We start from the raw sequence: 17,769 nt of genomic DNA, 5'->3' as shown, positions 1-17,769 counted from the left end.
TTTTTTACAGCTCCAAAGAGCCACCAGTTCCCCTCTTAACTGTTATTACTTGCTGCAGAACAAGTAATGGTGAGTAAAATGTAAATAACGAGACACATAATAAATTTCTCGGCCAGTCTCACAAGCTTAAAGAGCTGGAAAATACATCACAAGTGTCCCAAAACAACAACGCTTTTTTCCGTGTTTCATCATAGGCAAATATTTCTTTCAGATTGCTGGCCATTGGGAGGTGTTTTAGCAGCACACTCAAGCTGAGGCTGCAAATTACATGTGACAGAAGCAATTTTGGGGATATTTCCTCACACACAAACTGCAGTAAGTGTTATGAATTACATTAGGCAAGGGAACATTGAAAGTCTGATACTTCCTCTGCCAACTCAGCAGCTTTAATTGATAATGTAATTTTATTTTCTACTGCTTCCCCTTCTGTTCAGAGAAGTGTGCTGGTTGTTATTTTCGTCCCGCTGCAATGTTTTAAAATCTTTGATTCTTAGCCGTAGACCTGGACCGGACACGTGATTTGACTTTACACACGTGCGCAGCAGATATTGATAACATGATCTCAAAATAATTAGGAAACCCAAGTTTAACAGGAAATCATTCTGACATTCAGAATGTATTGTATTATTTTTTTATAGCAGTATTTTTACTGGCACTAGCTGAAGAGTGTCACAGCGGAAAGGCAACCGACAGCTTCACTGCTGTCACTTCTGCCAGGCTGCTCATTAAACTGGTAATGTCTGTGATTTTAGAGAAGGTCTTCTCATTAAAAAATGGTTTTGTAATATGGTTTTAAAACCTCCGGCTCCCAATGAAAAATGAAAATAAATCAAATGAAACAAAAGAATCACTGGAAGCGTAGAGAGTGACGGATGTGAGAGAGGATCCAGCCCCAGCGGCAGGCAGCTGGAACTTTTCAGCAGCTAAAAATGTGCCTGCTGATAAGTGCTGACATATGAGGACAAGTAAGTTGTAAGTTGAGTAAGCCATGGAAAAGATCAGGTGCCATATTAACAAAGAGTCCTTCATACAAAGACTTGTTATTAGTGACAAAACTCTAAAAGAATCATGACGTTTTCTAAGAGTTCCTCCTTTGATTCAAGACTCGATCCTGGAATAGATTAAAATTATTCCTTAGGTCAGGGGTGTCCAAAGTGTGGCCCTTGAGGTGATTTTTTTGGCTCCCGACTTCAATCGAAGAATCAGAACATTTTGGCCTGAGGCCTCATTCAGATGGCACATTTTGTGATTTTTCTTTTTTATGTAAGCGAGGGCAGAATATTCCTGAAACAGAAAATGTTCAGTACAATGTATGTTGTTTTTTCCTTTTTCCAACAGCTTTGAATATTTCCCACATTTTTTTCAAAAACACATTACTGGCTTGATTCTGAGAAAAGCAAATGAAAAAAGAAATAAAGAAGAACAAAAAAAAATCAAAGTCTTTGATGCCCTTTAATTAAAGGGTTTCTTTTGTAAACCTTTTGATTATGATCAACAGCCTTACAACTTTCTCAAATAACTAACTGTAATTAGTAATTGTGTTTTTACGTTATTTCTGTAGAGGTCAAAATACAAAAAGTTCCTCTCAGTATTATTTAAAAAAACATTTTTAAAAAAAACTGTGGTTTTGATTTGGACACTACTGCCTTAGGAAATAATCTGTAAGGAGTGGTGAAGACGACTTTTAAAAGGCTGAAGAGGAAAGACGGGGAGAAAGCTGATCACACAAACAATTACAGCTCAATCAAGGCCCATATTCCAGCAGCGAGCCACTGGTGAATTTGACTAAAAGTCGACCCCTGTTTTGATACAAAGGCAGAAAGGAAATTGGGAATGACAACCCCACATTATAAAATAATCATGCTCCTGGTTTCTATCTGTATTCATTTGAGTGTGTCCTACCTCTTTGAGACAGCCCATGAAATTGTTGCTAACTGGAGAGCCGGGCAGGTCTGCAGTGCTGGGGCTCCCACCCACATAGAAGAAATCATCAGAGCCCAGCATGGTGTAGTCTTCCTGGGTGTAGCCAGTGGTGGTGAGGATCCCATCAACAGAGATGGTGACCTGTTGAGGGGCAACACATAGCCAAAGCCAAGCCATTACACTCTGGGATTCGATTGCGTGCTGTGTTTAAAAACACACCTCCTTCCTTGGTCTGCATTTGAAATGAGCTTTTTTTGAACTTTTCTTTAGGTTTCCACTCTGAAGTTGCTCATCAGAGTCGTTTGGTACCTTGTAGCGACTGTTTGGACCAGACAGCGTTTTTGTTGGATTTTGTTCATGGATTTTTTTTTTTGCCGTAGGATTCACAGGACAGGTAAAGAAAATATGGTAGAGGCATATTTTCTTTATCTTTGATGGGGGTAAAGAATGGATACTAGGTTTGGTTTGGAAAATTCAGGTTGGGGGAGGGTTAGTACAATGTTCAAACCAAGGACAAATTGCCTGCACTTGTCTTAGGTTTCGGGATTTTTTCAGGTAACTGCAGACACACACGTATACAGTACACATGTACAGTATGTGAGCACACACTCACACATAGACGGGCTTACGCACGCCTACACTCTGCCACGCATTCACTCTCACACCAACAGTCCCACATTCGCCCCTCTCTTGCATCTATTTACATTGATATATCCACGCACATGCAAAACAAAGGGAGGCTCTACACAACACATCAATGTGCAAACAAAGGTCATCACTGTTCGAAGGCAAATTAAACACACTTAGTTGGACGTGTAAGGGAGTAAGTGGATCAATGGTGCCATACGAAGCTGGAGCAGGCCACACGGGGTGCAGAGGCTCATGCACAACCGAGACCAGAGCCCATATTCATACACACTCTCAGAATAGCTGATGCTGATCTCTGATCAGGTTTAGCTCAGGTGTCTTGGTTTGAATTTCAACGTCACTGGACCACACCGTTAATCCTAGATCAGTAAGCTTATTCTTAGAAATGTTATGTTTATGGGCCCAGGGGTAGCCAAAACACACAGACGACACTTTCACAAGCATGCTACCAAAACACACAGGGAGGGCAAAGTGAGTGAAAAGGTGACAGGTGGGATGTTGGTGAGTGAATTAGAGTGTTAGTGGTTATTTTGGGTGACAGGGTGGAGGTTCGATGAGTTGGGGAGGTGAGAGGTCGATGAGGTGTGGGCATGCCATGCGCCATAGTGAGTTGGAAACAACTGTCAGAGCTCCCGCAATGAAGGTTAAGGGTTGCCACTTATTTGGTAGTTTCTCTTTAAGGGCTCGGTGTCGAGGTCACCATCTTTGGGATTGTGGTAAGCTTCTGTCAGTTCTGGACGACAGTCCTCACAAAAAATGGGGACTTTTTGTGTGAAAAAAAAAAAAAACGTCAAATAAAAAAAGTAAGTTGCCCTGACGAAGGCAAAGAATTCAATTTTGGTTTACTTGTTGGAAATCTGCAATAATGTGGAAGAAAGAAAGGGTAAAAAAGTAAAAGCCAAAGTGAAAAAAAAAAACAGGATGGGATATTGTGGGGTAAAGAAGGAGGTTGTTGGCAGGTCAGGGAGGAAAATTGAGAAGAAGCGAAGAAAGAATTGCCTGGTAATACAAACCCATCTCCTCATTTTTTGATAAGAGTGTCTAGGATGGAACTCAAAGAGAACGAATAAAAGAAGAGAGGGGGAGGGGACACACGGCAAACCCAAAAAAAAGACAATAAGAATGATATCTACCAGACAATGTAGTTTGTTTACCATAGCGTGTCCAATGCCTGATTGCTTTCCAGAAAAAGGGGAAGAAAGGAAATCAAAAGAATAGTGAACAAAAAAGGTTGTTAATAAGGATGGACAGAAAACAAAAAAATAAAAACAAAAGCAACGATGAAGAATTAGGATGTTAGTTAGTACATTAGTTGGTTAGATCTTGGTTAGTAATAAAAAAATATGACTGTAACCATGGATGAGTTAGTGTTGCGGTGAAAAAAAAAAAACACTACATGAATTGTAAGAGATTCGCAGCAGTAATAAAAAGCCATGGTGCCATCCTAGCCAAATTTTCTACACCAGTGTCCTGCAAGAAAAACACAAAGACGTACTGTAAGTCGTGGAACTTTCAGACAAAAATTTGTGTAGGATGGCGTAAACCTCGACAAAACTTGTAGTGTTTTTTGGGTTTTTTTCACCCCTTGTCTAACAAAGTGTGCCTTTGAAAGAGGACAGAAAATGAGAGTGACGGAAAGAAAGACAGACCTGTCAAAAGAAAGACAGAAAAGACAGAAGAAGGTGGGCAAGCAGCCCTCACCTCTTAGCTTCTAACCTGCTAAACTGTGGGGATTGTTCTGCTCCAAACTCCTCGCTAACCTGAGAGGCCAACGCTTACTGTCAGGGAGGGTCAGGAATCGGGCACTTACTTGTTGTGCTGCGCGGAGAGAGAAACACTAACCGCTGCCTCACCTTTCAGACAAACTAAAGGTCGACCGAGACAGTGAACACCTCCATACTTTAACTCCAAACACCTCTTTCTCTCATCATTAAGCTTCTGTTCTTCTCCAGCTTTCTACACACAGCTCTGAGTCATCCATGCTCCACCCAAGAGCAAAACAAGCTCTTAGATCACATTAAGAAACACTAAACAATATCTGTCAAGCTATGAATTCTGCTTATGCACAACAGATGCACGTCTTTGATGCGAATGTATTTCTAGCTTTAAAAAGCATCACGATGATCTGAGCTATGAATACTGCATTAATGGATGGCTCAAAGGCAAACGCTCTCTGCCTGGCTTTAAAGTGAGAGATGGTTTTTTTTCTTTTTTTTTTTATTCCTCACAAGCGAAAAACACAGCAAGAAGGTAGCGACAGGGCCTGATAGAAGTGTCATCTTAGGGAATCGTGAAGAAAAGTAGAATCAAAACACAACTTGAATATAACAGGCTAATAAACAGGAGAGGAACACACCTAGCAGAAAGCTACCTTGACTGAGCTAGCATTAGCATGCAAACTATCTTGTATTTAAAGTGTTCAAAAGAAATTTAACAATGAGTCAACTTAAAAGGAATTAATGTAATAGTAAAGACAACTTAAAGTATAATGACATCAGTCTTAATAATGTTTCTGATGGAATGACAACCAATCAGAACAAGGTGACATTCTTATAATGCCCGCGCTCTCTCAAAGCTTGTGGAAGAAGCTCATCTAAAGGCGGAAATAAAAATGTTTCTCGCGTCTTAAAAAACTCCGACCATCACTGCAACCCCTCCGATTACCTGTCTCAGGTTGCGTGTCACTTTAATGTCGTGCCAGGCGTTGTCATTGAATTTGCCGTTGACAGGCTCCACGATGGCCTCGAAAGCCCCGGAGCCCAGATTAATGACGAGGGAGACGGCTCCGTCTTTAAGCGCCAGGTTGACGTAGTCGGCCGACTTCCCCGTGTGGAGGAGGAGGCCGTTGCGTTGCCACGTCTTGAAGGACAGCGTGATCTCGTCGCTGCTGCTCTGGATGGGGTTCTGCGAGAGGTCGTAGCAGAAGTACTCCGAGCCGCGGAAGGTGGCCACGTTTTCCTCCCTCGCTGAAACGACAAGAAAGACGAAAGAAACGTTACTTTTGTTTTCTGACAGCAGGAGCCCCGAAGTATAGTGACGCTCAGGCTTGTTGTGATTCACCACGTGCTGCTAGAAATCTTGTTCTTTTCCCTCATGAGTTCTGTGCAAAACAGCAACTGCAGCGCCTCAGTCATTATCACATTCTTCCTGCACATATTGTCCAATGTTTAATACATGAAACAAGCCCAGCATCCGTGTTGGATCCTGCATCAATCATGAAGCTGCCTCAGTAAATACGAGAACCAGTGTATGCTGAAGAGACGCTTACTTTTCGCAAACACACAGACACACACACTCTCTGAGAATGCACTGCTCGCAATAATTACAGCTATGATAATCCCATCATTCAGTTCAGATCATAAAATCCTATCTGTACGACCCTGGGTTTAGGTTTCCCATACAGCCTCTAGACAGACAGACTACTCACGATGGAACACTATTCCCCACTAATGGCACGCATAAATCAAACAAAGCCCGATTTTACAGTTTTATATCACTCTGGAGTTGCAAAGTGACTTCCTGGACCCATTCTTTAGATCGACACGGAGAGTAAGGTGAGACAGCTCCTGACAGAAAGTGAGGGGAGGTTGAAGATGGATGGAAAAAGTGAGAGAGCAAAAAATAAAATTGCTGGGCTGACGGAAAGAGAAGACTGGTGCAAAAAAAAAAAAAAAAAAAGTAGAGTTTCCTTTATGACCTGTGATCAAATAATTGACACTCTTCCAGCTGCGTTTGAAAACATTGTGGTTCTAAAAACCCCTTACAGCTTTAGTCTGTGAGAATCTGTTAGAGACAAGGTCAGACTCACTGTCAATTATTTACACCCAGTGTTAAGTTGGACACGGAATAAAGGGTCAGGCTAGCTACAAGATTCCTCCTCCGAGAACACAGTGCTCATGGCAGCGCCTTTTAGAAATTGCAACCTTCAGAAAAAGACCTTCTAACATACCAAACCTAACAACCCCTGTCACACTTGGTAACAGTAACTATGTCATTACCTGCCAACAATACCATTTTCAACATGTCATTTTAAATCCTCTGCCTCCTAGATTTTCCTTTTGTGAGTTCGCATAGAAGTCACGAGGGCCGAGGAGAGAATGAAAAAGCACATGCAGGGAAGATAGAATAGAGTGATGAGGGAGCGAAAGAGGGAAAGAGAGAGAAGGCAATCGAGCTGCAGGCTGTGAAGCGTCAGTTTGCTCTGCCGCGTTGTGGATCAGGCTATATGTAAACATGAGGGAGCAGCGGTGTGGATCAGGCAGAAAGATACAAAAGGTGGTGCTGGGAAAAAACAAAACAAAAAAAAAAACCAAGAAGAATATTGAACGAGAAAGGAAAGGAAAAAGGGGGGAGGGGAGCTAGGGGGATGACAGGGGGGCTGATTCCGGTCATGGAGAAATTCTCCCCTTGGCGTAACACTTGTGTCTTTGCGAGGCACTGAGACAAGAGGAAGTGGCATGTGAGGCAGTAAAGGCCTTGTGAAAGCCCTCATCTAGGAGCCAGGGGAATGAATAGAAAGTCATTATTAAAACAGTGCAACACAGAGAGGCAGCAGAATATACAATGAAATAAAAAAAAAACACAGCTCTATTGAAAATGATGAATCTTATTGAGAAAACTGCACAGAAAGCCACTCGATTAATTACGCGTATGCTATCAAATAGTTTCGGACATCTTAACCTAAATATTACGGCTGTGAGAAAAAAACAGAGTTCGAGTTCTATACAGCTAAGGCAACTATTTTTGTCGCACATCGAAGTCACCCAGTCAAAAATGATCACAGATAAATGATCAGATGTTCATTTCAATGTCTACAGTGAAGTTACTTTGCCATCCGCGTCGATAATAGAACAGGTCTCTAGCTCCTTGCTCCAATTGGCTTTACCGTACATCTGGACCAGTATAGGCCACAAGCCTCGAGGGGCCCCGATTGAGAGAGAGTCCTTGAAACAGTTGGCGCTATAAGCACGATCTGTGGACATTTCTGATGCACCACTGACACTGGTGGGCTGCTGTCACATCTCCCCTGGAGGGCCCTCACATATGGCTAAAGGGACATGTAGGAGGAGAGAGATTGTCCTTAACAGGCTGATTTTGGTTTGTTAGTTTTCTGCTTTTTAAACTTGCCAAGTGGAGACTCCATCCATACTTTTAGTTGAAATATATACAAAGGTTGACACATTTCTGTGATTATTATCTGGATGTTTTTGTTTTCTTTTTTAAGGTGAAAGTAAAAGGGGGGAAATGATGGCCTTAAACCTAATAGATGAACAAAGCAATAATAAATTCATGTTGAACATAATTAAAGTTGCATTTTAACTGTTGGCCATTGTTTAATTGAGCTTTTACCATACTACAGCTGTAACTCTACACTACTGTAAGTATATTAAGAACATTGTTTTTTCTCCCGATAATAAGTGTACCTTAAAAACGTTTAGAAAACTGTTTAATCCTAGTTTAAGAAACAATACATCTTTTAGTCCCATTATCAGGTTACATTAAGACACCAAGCACTGATGCTACAGTGAAAGGTTTAGCATTCTATGATATGTTTTACTCTTAAATTAAATACATGTTTATTTGTTATAATGCTGTAATTAAAAAGTAGCTGTGAAGAGAGTGGGACGATCTGTGCAATATTGTTTCCATGAATAATAGAGAGCAAAAATTGATATAATGTAATATTCATCCACCTCAGCAATATTAAACCGGTGGTAAGTGTATACGGATCCATAAAAACCAGGGGAAATGTATTGCCTGTTGAGACATGCTCTGCCCAGATCTGTGGCTTCCAAATCGATCATATCGCAGGGTCACTTTCTCTTATTTTTCTCCATAGTCATCAATATTCCATTTTGCGCCCAGCCAGGCACATGCACAGTTGGCTGGGGTTCGATTTCAAAATCCACTGAAAGCAATTAGCTCCTTCATTACCATCTTCCATTTTCTTCCGCTCCCCTGCGCCCCACACACACACACACACACACACACACACACACACACACACACGAATGTGACCCTGAGAGCCTTCAAGCAGGGAGTGCTGTCACCTTAGAGAGCTCCGGTCCTCAACCTTTAACCTCCCTAAAGGATATCAAACTGTCAGGCAAGAAGAGTGAAATCAGATGAGTTTAATGACAGGATTAGGGTGATTATTTGGTGAACTACTGACTTTAGCTGGAGATGCTACAGTTGTGAGGCTGCCAGGCACATCAGCTTTAATGCTAGCTGGGCAGCTAACCTTAGTGCCAGTCCAAAGCAGATTCCTCTCTGTCGATGTGAACTCAATCTGTGCTGACATCCAACACATCCAACGCAACAGCATTCACAGATAGACAAGCCTGAAGTTCTCAATCTAAACATAGAAAGCTACGTTCTGCTTTTAGCTACTTCTGTTCGTGTGACATCCCCGGGAACTGAAGTTATTCAAGGGTGTTATATCTTTCCCCACATCGCCTTCAAATCTGGAAATCCATGCCTCATCATATCCCTCCTCTCTCACTTTCTCTCATATCAAATCTGCTTTGTCCATCTATTCTCCCCCAAGTGGGAAATTAGCACCATTTGCTAATAAGAGCTAAAGAAGCATGGTTACCCAGACACAGACGAACACAAGGCTCACACTAAGCATGCAACTGTGCAGCTTAGAGCTCAATGGTTAGCCACCACATGTCAAATAAATTTGGAGCATCATGGCTGATGTCTCTCTTCAAAGGCAGGTGGCTATGTCAGGCAGGCTTAACTTGGAGAGAGATTTGGTGGAGTATATTGCAGGGAATTTCAACAGCTGAATTACTACACGTTTACTACTGCGGAGAAATTAAAGGGGAATTCCACTATTTTATACCCCTGACTCTGTTTGAAATCTTCTAAAGGTCTAAATGACCAACATCTCACTGGTGGATAGCTTTAGTTAATGGCAATGAGATGGCTTGCAATATTTCTAACCCAATCTCTAAAGGCAAGTGTGCCTGAATTTATCTTTCCCACTGACAGGTTAAGATAATTATCAGATACCACTGACAATAATACAAGAATGATTACTACAGAGATAGCTTTTAAGATAGATGATAATGTTTTCACTAGGATGATGATGTCTGCTCCACCAGACTCTAATGACAAAATCAACAATTTGACGCACTAGAGCATGCTAGTTTCTAATCTATCAGTGCCTTTATTGGTTTGTTTGTTTGGTATTGTGGGACTTACATGGCAGTGATTGAAATGGTCTGCAAGGAAAGAAGTGCTGTTTCTCTCAAAGGAGTCTGGTGGCTTTCAGAGATGACATAGCTGTTAAGATAGATCTCTGAATGGATCCTTTTCTAAATATTATGAGACACTTGGACTATCTCTATGAGATGACATGCTGTGTGGATGTGTCTTTAACTAGTGTATTTGCTCCAACTGATTCCCATAGGCCTAACACAACATATCAGGTCTGCCACCTGAAGCAATCTATTACAGTAGCTGGAGCATTTCATAAAGTTCTTCTGCACTATTCAAACTCAGTAATATTAGTCATGGCCCAAGTTGAATTCAGGATACACTGAAGTACTGGTGTTAGCAAACAGAAAGTTTAGCATGTAAGGGTTCCAAGGGCTTTATTTCTCTGCACTGAATGTGTTCTACCCATGACAACTTTGAAGATGTGAGGTGAGGTGAAAGCCCACTGTCACTATGACACTTCTATTCTCATCTCGTGTTTCTTGTAACCTTGTGAAGCCGCAGCGAACGACCTGTCTGAGGCTGTTTTTGATGTCTGCATGAGCAGAAGAGTGACAAAGAGAGGGACAAAAAAGAGGGAGACAAAGAACGAAGGATAAACAGAAACAGAAGTGACACAAAGGAAGCTATAGAGTCTGAAAAAAAAGTAAAAGATGGAAGCCAGGACAAAAACAAAGGAAAAGAGAAAGGACAGAGACAGGAGCGAAAAGGAGATTTTTTTTTGGGAGACAGAGTGGCAGGAAGAGCGGAGAAAGAAGGTGGCAGATGGAGGAAAGAGAGGAAGATACACTTTGAATGGCTCTCGAGAGAAACGAGGTGACACTGAGTGTTAAGACTTGCAGTGAAGAGCTGTCCCTGTAGCTTGTGATTCCACCGGCGATAAACCTTATTATGGCACCTAATATCACAGCACACCCAGCAAATCCCACTTCCTCTTTCTCCCCTCTCACCTCCATCAAAGGGCAAAAATACCAACACAAATCCAGCCACTTCTCAGAGTCTTATAGTGTGAATAAGATTTTATTCGTTGGTTAAATCCCCAAATGAAATGCTTTTTAAATTAGAATCTGAAAACGGTGTACTCAAAAGATTTCTTGAAAGACATCCCGCTGAAAAAAACATTGCATTTAGAGTTCAGAATCCGTCATTACTTACAGTACACGCTCGTTTCATTGCAATATTTACAAAGTGCATTAATAAAATAAGCCCTTCTCAAGTTCAAATATGTTCAAGCAAAGAGAAACAGCTGCAGGGTGAAATGAGGAAAACGTGGAATAAAGCAGCATCTTGAAGGCAGCAGAGTATGACTCACTATGGTATGGACTGGAAAGGACTGCACACATATGATGGGGAAATAAAGTGGTCAGCGTCTGTATTATTTGGAAACACTTAGTCTACAACTCTGTGATTAGACTCAGTGGGCTGGTCATTTTGTCAATAGACCTGCACAGACAGCAGCTCAATTGGCTGACTTTGTGTTTCTGATTGGTGGAAGATGTGCGTAGGCTCGAGACAGAGAACTTGTTGGGCAGACTCTGGGGGCAATGGTAAGATGAAAGAGAGAATTGATTGCATGATGTTTTTTGTTTTTTTTTTGCTTTATTTTGCCAGTCTAAGACACTACAAAGAATGGGCCTTATACAGAGAATAAAATCGTGGCTTGCATTTTGATCGACCAACTTGCATGTCTCTCATAATATTTGATTCACTTCCAGTACAACAACCCTGAAACATTTGTGAAACTTAAAAATATGACTGATATGACTAATATGAATGATTCATACATTTAAGTGTGTGTGTCTGTGTGTGTGCTCAGTGTGTGGGTGTGTTTGTGTGTAGATAATCTGCTATGTTTGTTACAGACATATTTTTTATATTTTGTATTACTATGTGATGTTTTAATTGGGACCAAGGGACTGCAGATGTAAACTAGCTCTGAGCTAACTCTGGTGCAATACATCAAATTGCAACATTTATGTTTATGGTCCCTTTAAAAATAATCCAATACTGTGCCTATTGGAATGACTTCCCATTTTTTCAGTGTCACCCATGGTGCTGTGCAAAATACATTATTTTCATTTCCATATTAGTCATGAACACTGTATTATCTCTGAGATTTAATTAATTAATGCAAAATAGACACATTAAAACTTGGCACTGTTGGCTCTGCTCAAGCTGCTCCTGTTAAGCAGTATCCCACAGCTTTCCAGGCAGCCCAATAATAAACCCCCTATAAGGTTGTAAACTGGACAGATTCTCAAAGACTTAACCCATTGGTTTTGAAGTCAGTCAAGTCGATGATGGTTGCCATGTTGGAAATGTTGTCTCCTTCCAGTCCAACAAAACACAACCAGATGTTTTGCACCACAATTTCCGGGTAACTTTTAAATAAAAAGATCTGGCAATAAAGACCTGTTACCATTTAAGGTTGTGATATTATGTAGTATTTTATGTCATGGAAAAACTGTGCTAATTTTGCCTCGAGTAAAAATCATTCTCATTGACTTATTTGTATTTTTCCCTACCCAATGACACAATAATCTTTGGGGGGTAGTAGCTTACTAAATCTGGTCAACCTTGTGTGTTTTCAATTATTGAACAGTTGTACTGTTAGTTTCTGCAAAAAATCAATCAATATGACATGACACGGTTTTCTTAACCTTCTGCTTTAAATTAAAAACGTTTCAATAAGATTAATCGGAAATGGATCTGACAGCCACTAAAAGGTATTTTTTTTTTTTGTAACTTATTTTTTATTAAATTTTCTTTTCAACAGTTACAGTGGTAGGGCACATCATACATACATGGTTAAACACATCCTTATATCAATGTCCTTATCGCTCAGTGGTAATGGCGGTGTCTTCTTCTCGTCCTCGGTAATCAGTCCATTTTACACATTTATCCTCAAATTGTGTCTCTTGCAGTCTCAGTTTATGTGTGATTTTCTCCATCACAAAAATCTCTTCCACAGTGCACATCCACTGCTCCTCCGTCGGGGGGTCTACTTTGTACCACATTCTAGTAATTGTTTTTTTACAGGCTGACAGCAGTACTTTAACAAGATACTCATCCTCTGGTTGTATTATATCCTGTGTTAAATTTCCCAAATAAAGTATCTTACATGTTTTTGGTATCTCATATCCCATTATTTTTTGTAAACCCCTCCACATTTTGTCCCAGTATCCTTTTATCTTTTGGCAGGACCAAAATATGTGAGTGTGGTCAGCATCCATGTGGCCACATGCTCTCCAGCATGGCTGCTGAGTAGACACTAACCTTTTCTTAATCTTTGGAGTTATAAAAAATCTGACCACATTCTTCCAGTTAAATTCCCTCCAGATCCTGGAGCTAGTGGACGTGCACTGCGTTTTACAAATATTAAACCACTCTTCCTCTGTTATTTGTTCTTTTAGTTCCTTTTCCCATTTTTCTTTGATATAAAGGGAGGAAGATTTTCTACATGACATCAAACTTTTATAAAGGACTGAGATTACTCTGCATTTTTTACCTTCATAAGCTCTCCGAAATACCTCAACAACTTCATTATCAGTATCAGTTTTTATCTCTTTCTCATAATAATCCTTTATTTGTAGGTAGCGATATTGTTCATGTTTGTCTAATCCAAATTTATCCCTCAACTTCTCAAAACTCTGCAGCCTACCCCGTTCAACCATTGTACACATTGCTGTGATCCCTTTTCTTGCCCATTGTTTAAACCCTTTATCATTTACCCCAGGTATAAATCTATCATCAAATGCAAACCAACTCAAAATTCTTATCTCTTTCTCCAGTTTATACCTTTCAACAACGGTATTCCATGTTTCAATTGTGTTTTTGGTTATTGCATTCAATTGGTTACCTATTTTTCCCAGTAGGCCTTTATACGCTATCAAGTTTCGCAATTCAACGTCTGCCTGCCCTATTTCTATACTTTTCCATCTTGAGAAATATTCATTATTACACCAACATATCAAGGGTCTGATTTGTGCAGCGTAGAAATACTCCTCAAGGCTTGGCAGAGCCAGTCCTCCCCTGTCTTTAGGGAGCTGCAGAGTTTTGTATCTGGTCCTAGGTTTCCTTCCTCCCCATATGAATCTTGATATCCACCTGTCCCATTCAGTAAATTGCTTTGCTGGAATCTTAACTGGCAGAGACTGAAACAAGTATAAGAGTCTCGGTAGAACATTTATCTTAATTATTTCTATCCTTGAGCTAAAGTCTAAAATAAAAGCAGACCATCTCTCCAAGTCGCTCCGAATTTCCTGATTTATTTTAGTGTAGTTCGCATCATATAGTTTGTCTATTCCTTTTGTAACATTTACTCCCAAGTATTTTATTGATTTGGCATTCCAATTAAGTTTATATATATCCTTCATCTCTTGAGTCGGGGAGTAGTTTATTGACAGGGTCTGTGTTTTCGTGACATTAATTTTGTAACCTGAATATTTTCCATAATTCTCTAGTAGGCTAATAAGTTTTGGGAAGCTTTCGTTGGGTTGTTTTAAAAAAATCAATATGTCATCCGCGAATAATCCTATCTTGTGTTCCTCCTTTCCTATTTTCACCCCTTTAATTTCTTCCTCCTCCCTAATCATTTGGGCTAATGGCTCAATAAATAATGCGAATAGACTTGGAGAGAGGCTGCACCCCTGCCTTGTCCCTCTTTCCAGGGTGAAACTTTTTGTCAAACTACCATTTATTCTAATCCTTGCCTTAGGTTCCTGATACAACGACTTAATGCAATTCACAGATTCCTCATTAAATCCAAATTTTTCCAGCACTTTATATAAAAATATCCAATTCACGCTATCAAAAGCCTTTTCAGCATCTATGCTTACCAAAACTGCACTTTCCCCCTTGCTCTGTATATTTTCTATGACATGTAAACTCCTTCTTATGTTATCTTGAGTTTGTCTCTCTTTAATAAAACCAGTCTGGTCTTCATCAATCAAATCCTGCATAAATGTCCCTAATCTCTTCGCTATAATTGAGGTGTAAAGTTTATAATCTACATTCAAAAGTGATATGGGTCTATAGTTACAACAGTATTCCCTATCTTTACCTTCCTTTGGAATAATCGAAATAATGGCTTCCTTCCATGAGGGGGGGATCTTGCCTGATCTGAGACTATAATTAAGTGAGTCCTGGAGTAGTGGGATTAACTCTTCCTTGAATGTTTTATAAAAGGAAGCTCCCAGTCCATCAGCTCCTGGTGACTTCCCTGATTTTGCCCGACTAATTGCTTCTTGAATCTCTTCTGTTGTAATCTCTGAAGTCAATATTTCATTCTGCTTTGTACCTATTGTCGGTAAATCCAAGTTATCTAGAATCTCTGTCCGGTGTTCTTCACCTACAGGAATAGGTTGTGAGTATAAGTTACAGTAATATTTCTCAAACACCCTTTCTATTTCTTCTGGTTCGTATAGAGTTTTGTTAGTCTCAGGGTCCCTTATTTTATGTATACTAGTTATTGCTTGTTGTTTCCTTATACGCCTAGCCATCACTTTAGTGGCTTTAGATCCTCCCTCATAGTAAGTCTGTTTCATGAACCTTGCTTTCCTTTCCACTTCTTCCAACAATATGTCATTTATTTTCCCCCTAACATCTTTAATCTGATTCAGTATGTCTGAATCTTTTGATTGCTTGTGTTGCTGTTCCAATTCTTTTAATTTTTCAATTTGTTTCTTATAAGTTTCTAGTCTGACTCTCTTTGAAAATGCTGTATGAGAAATCAGCTTCCCTCTAATCACCGCCTTTAGGGCATCCCATAAGATTGTCGGATCAACCTCCCCATTGTCATTTTCCTCCCGGTATTGAATTATTTCCCCTTTTATTTCTCTAACCAGTCTCTTATTGTTCAGTATGCCTTCGTTGAGTCTCCATACTGTATTTTTCCTCCTATTATTCAAATGAATTTTTAAGTAAATTGCACTGTGATCTGACACGTCAGCCACTCCTATGTTACATTCCCTCACTTTGTGTACATCTCCTTTACTCATCAAAAAATAATCAATTCTGGAGTACATGTCATGTGGAGCTGAATAGTGGGTATAATCTCGGTCAAGTGGATGAAGTTCTCGCCATATATCCTGTACATCCATTTCTGCCATCATTGTATTCATGTACCGATTAATTTGTTTTCTATTTCTCTTCACACTTGTAGTGTCTAATCCGTAGTTCAGTACCACATTAAAGTCCCCACCGCACACTAATGTCCCATCTGTTTCCAAATTTATAAGATCAAAAACTTTTTCATAAAATGTTTTTCCACTTCCTGGTGGAGCATACACATTGAGCAGTGTCACCAAATGATTTTCTAATTTCCCTTTTATCATGACATACCTTCCCTTCTTGTCACTAATTTCTTTGATCAATTCGAAGCTTACCGTGTTGGAGATCAGTGTTATCACACCCCTCTTGCGATTCTGCCCAAAGGAACTAGAAAATGAGTTCCTATAGCCCAACTTTTTAAACTTTACATGTTCCTCCTGTGATAGGTGAGTTTCTTGTAGAAAGATAACCTGCATTTTCTCTCTTCTAAATTTAGATAGAACTTTATTTCTTTTTTTAATATTGTTTAAGCCGTTGATATTTAGTGACACCACCATTATATCATTAGGTTTCATTGTTTGTATCCCTTAAAATGATGCTTAATCCCTCCACTACAATGCTGTCAACTAACATTTTCTCATGAACAAAATATGAACAAACACAGAAACTGAACTCCCCAGCAAAAAGGGGCCTCACTCCCCGTGGGCCCTGTCTCCCTGTTGGTGGGAGTGGGGGATAACTTTTCCCGAACAAAAGGCCCCCCCTAGTGGTTTGGGGTTCACCTAAAATAGGCCTTCCCATCCTACTAGATAAGTCCAACAGTCACTAACTTAATAGCTCTCTCCGTCGATTCACATGTAAACATAAACATTAGAGAAGTCTCGTTTGTAATGAAGGGAGGGGGGTCTTAAAATTCCCCACTTCAGGTCTTCCTTAGTGGTACCCTTCCTGTTGCGGCAAAAAACAAAAAACCTCCAGTTTGTCCAACAAAACAGACACATTTTGCTTACCCAGCCAGCGTGTAGTCTTCAACTTAAAAGCAGGAGGCGTTTAACTCTTGTGAGTTACCTGAGAACTCTTCCCCTCCCTCTCTCTTTCCGTCTTCATCGACCCCTCATCTTCTGAATTCTTGCAGCTTTTCTTTCGCTCTGTTCGCTGCGTCCAGACTGGCGTCCTGTCTCTCTCCAACGCGTTGCCATGGTGACACTCTCTGGATCCGCTCCTCCAGTGAGGGTTCGTTGTCGCGCTGCTCACCCGTCTCCAGCCCTCTCTCCCGCATGTCCCGCGCTGCGTCTTCGGCGTTATTGTAGATCTTGGGCCCGTCTGACCAATGAATCCGTAACCTACTCAGAGGGGTCTGAAAGCGTATTTTTTTATCTTTCAGAGTCTTTTTGATTTCGGAGTAGGATTTACGTTTTTTCATCACCTCGGTGGGATAGTCATGATCGAAGTAAATACGTTTCCCCTCTACTAATATTTTCTCTTTCCAGGCTTTAGCAAGAATGCTCTCTTTGGTCTCGTATTTAAGAAAATTGACCACAATGGACCTCGGGGATGCTCCCGGTGGTGGTTTTTTCCCGAGACTTCTGTGGGCGCGTTGAATAGCGAGGTCAGTTCCCTCCGGTAACGCGAGTTCGCGGCGGAGGAGCCCCTCCACCAGTTCGGTCACAGACTCATCGTCCCGTTCAGCCACATTGTAAATCCTTAAATTACAACGTCTTCCATGTCCCTCCACTTCGGTCAACTTTTCTTGAAGTTTTCTTTGTTGTTTCAATAGAGTGAGGATGGCTTCCTTCGCCTCGATGTTCCATTCCTCCAACTCCGCCACTCGTACCTGCGCCTCAGTGATATCCTTCCGCTGCTCTTGACTGTCCGCGACATTTTGCGCCAATTTTCGGTTAATTTCGTCCCTAAAGCCAGCAA

At 40.6% G+C, this 17,769-nt stretch overlaps 1 protein-coding gene across 13 annotated transcripts in view; it reads right to left on the bottom strand.

Moving 5' to 3' along the window:
• The window catches only part of nrxn3b (neurexin 3b), a 295,208-nt gene that overhangs the window by 220,544 nt on the left and 56,895 nt on the right, over nucleotides 1–17,769 (bottom strand). For 7 of the 13 annotated variants that reach the window (XM_079340502.1, XM_079340503.1, XM_079340512.1 and 4 more), the window contains exons 5-7: nucleotides 5,236–5,537; nucleotides 3,705–3,749; nucleotides 1,903–2,064 (exon numbers count right to left, since the gene is read on the bottom strand). In XM_079340502.1, the coding sequence (XP_079196628.1) occupies nucleotides 1,903–2,064; nucleotides 3,705–3,749; nucleotides 5,236–5,537 (509 nt within the window). The remainder of the gene's footprint in view (nucleotides 1–1,902; nucleotides 2,065–3,704; nucleotides 3,750–5,235; nucleotides 5,538–17,769) is intronic. The other 6 variants (XM_079340507.1, XM_079340510.1, XM_079340514.1 and 3 more) reach the window with 2 other exon arrangements.

This window comes from Symphodus melops (genome assembly GCF_947650265.1).
Source record: "Symphodus melops genome assembly, chromosome: 1".
Taxonomy (NCBI): domain Eukaryota; kingdom Metazoa; phylum Chordata; class Actinopteri; order Labriformes; family Labridae; genus Symphodus; species Symphodus melops.
The sequence above is the reverse complement of the archived record's forward strand: the minus strand, read 5'-3'. Positions and strand labels throughout refer to the sequence as shown.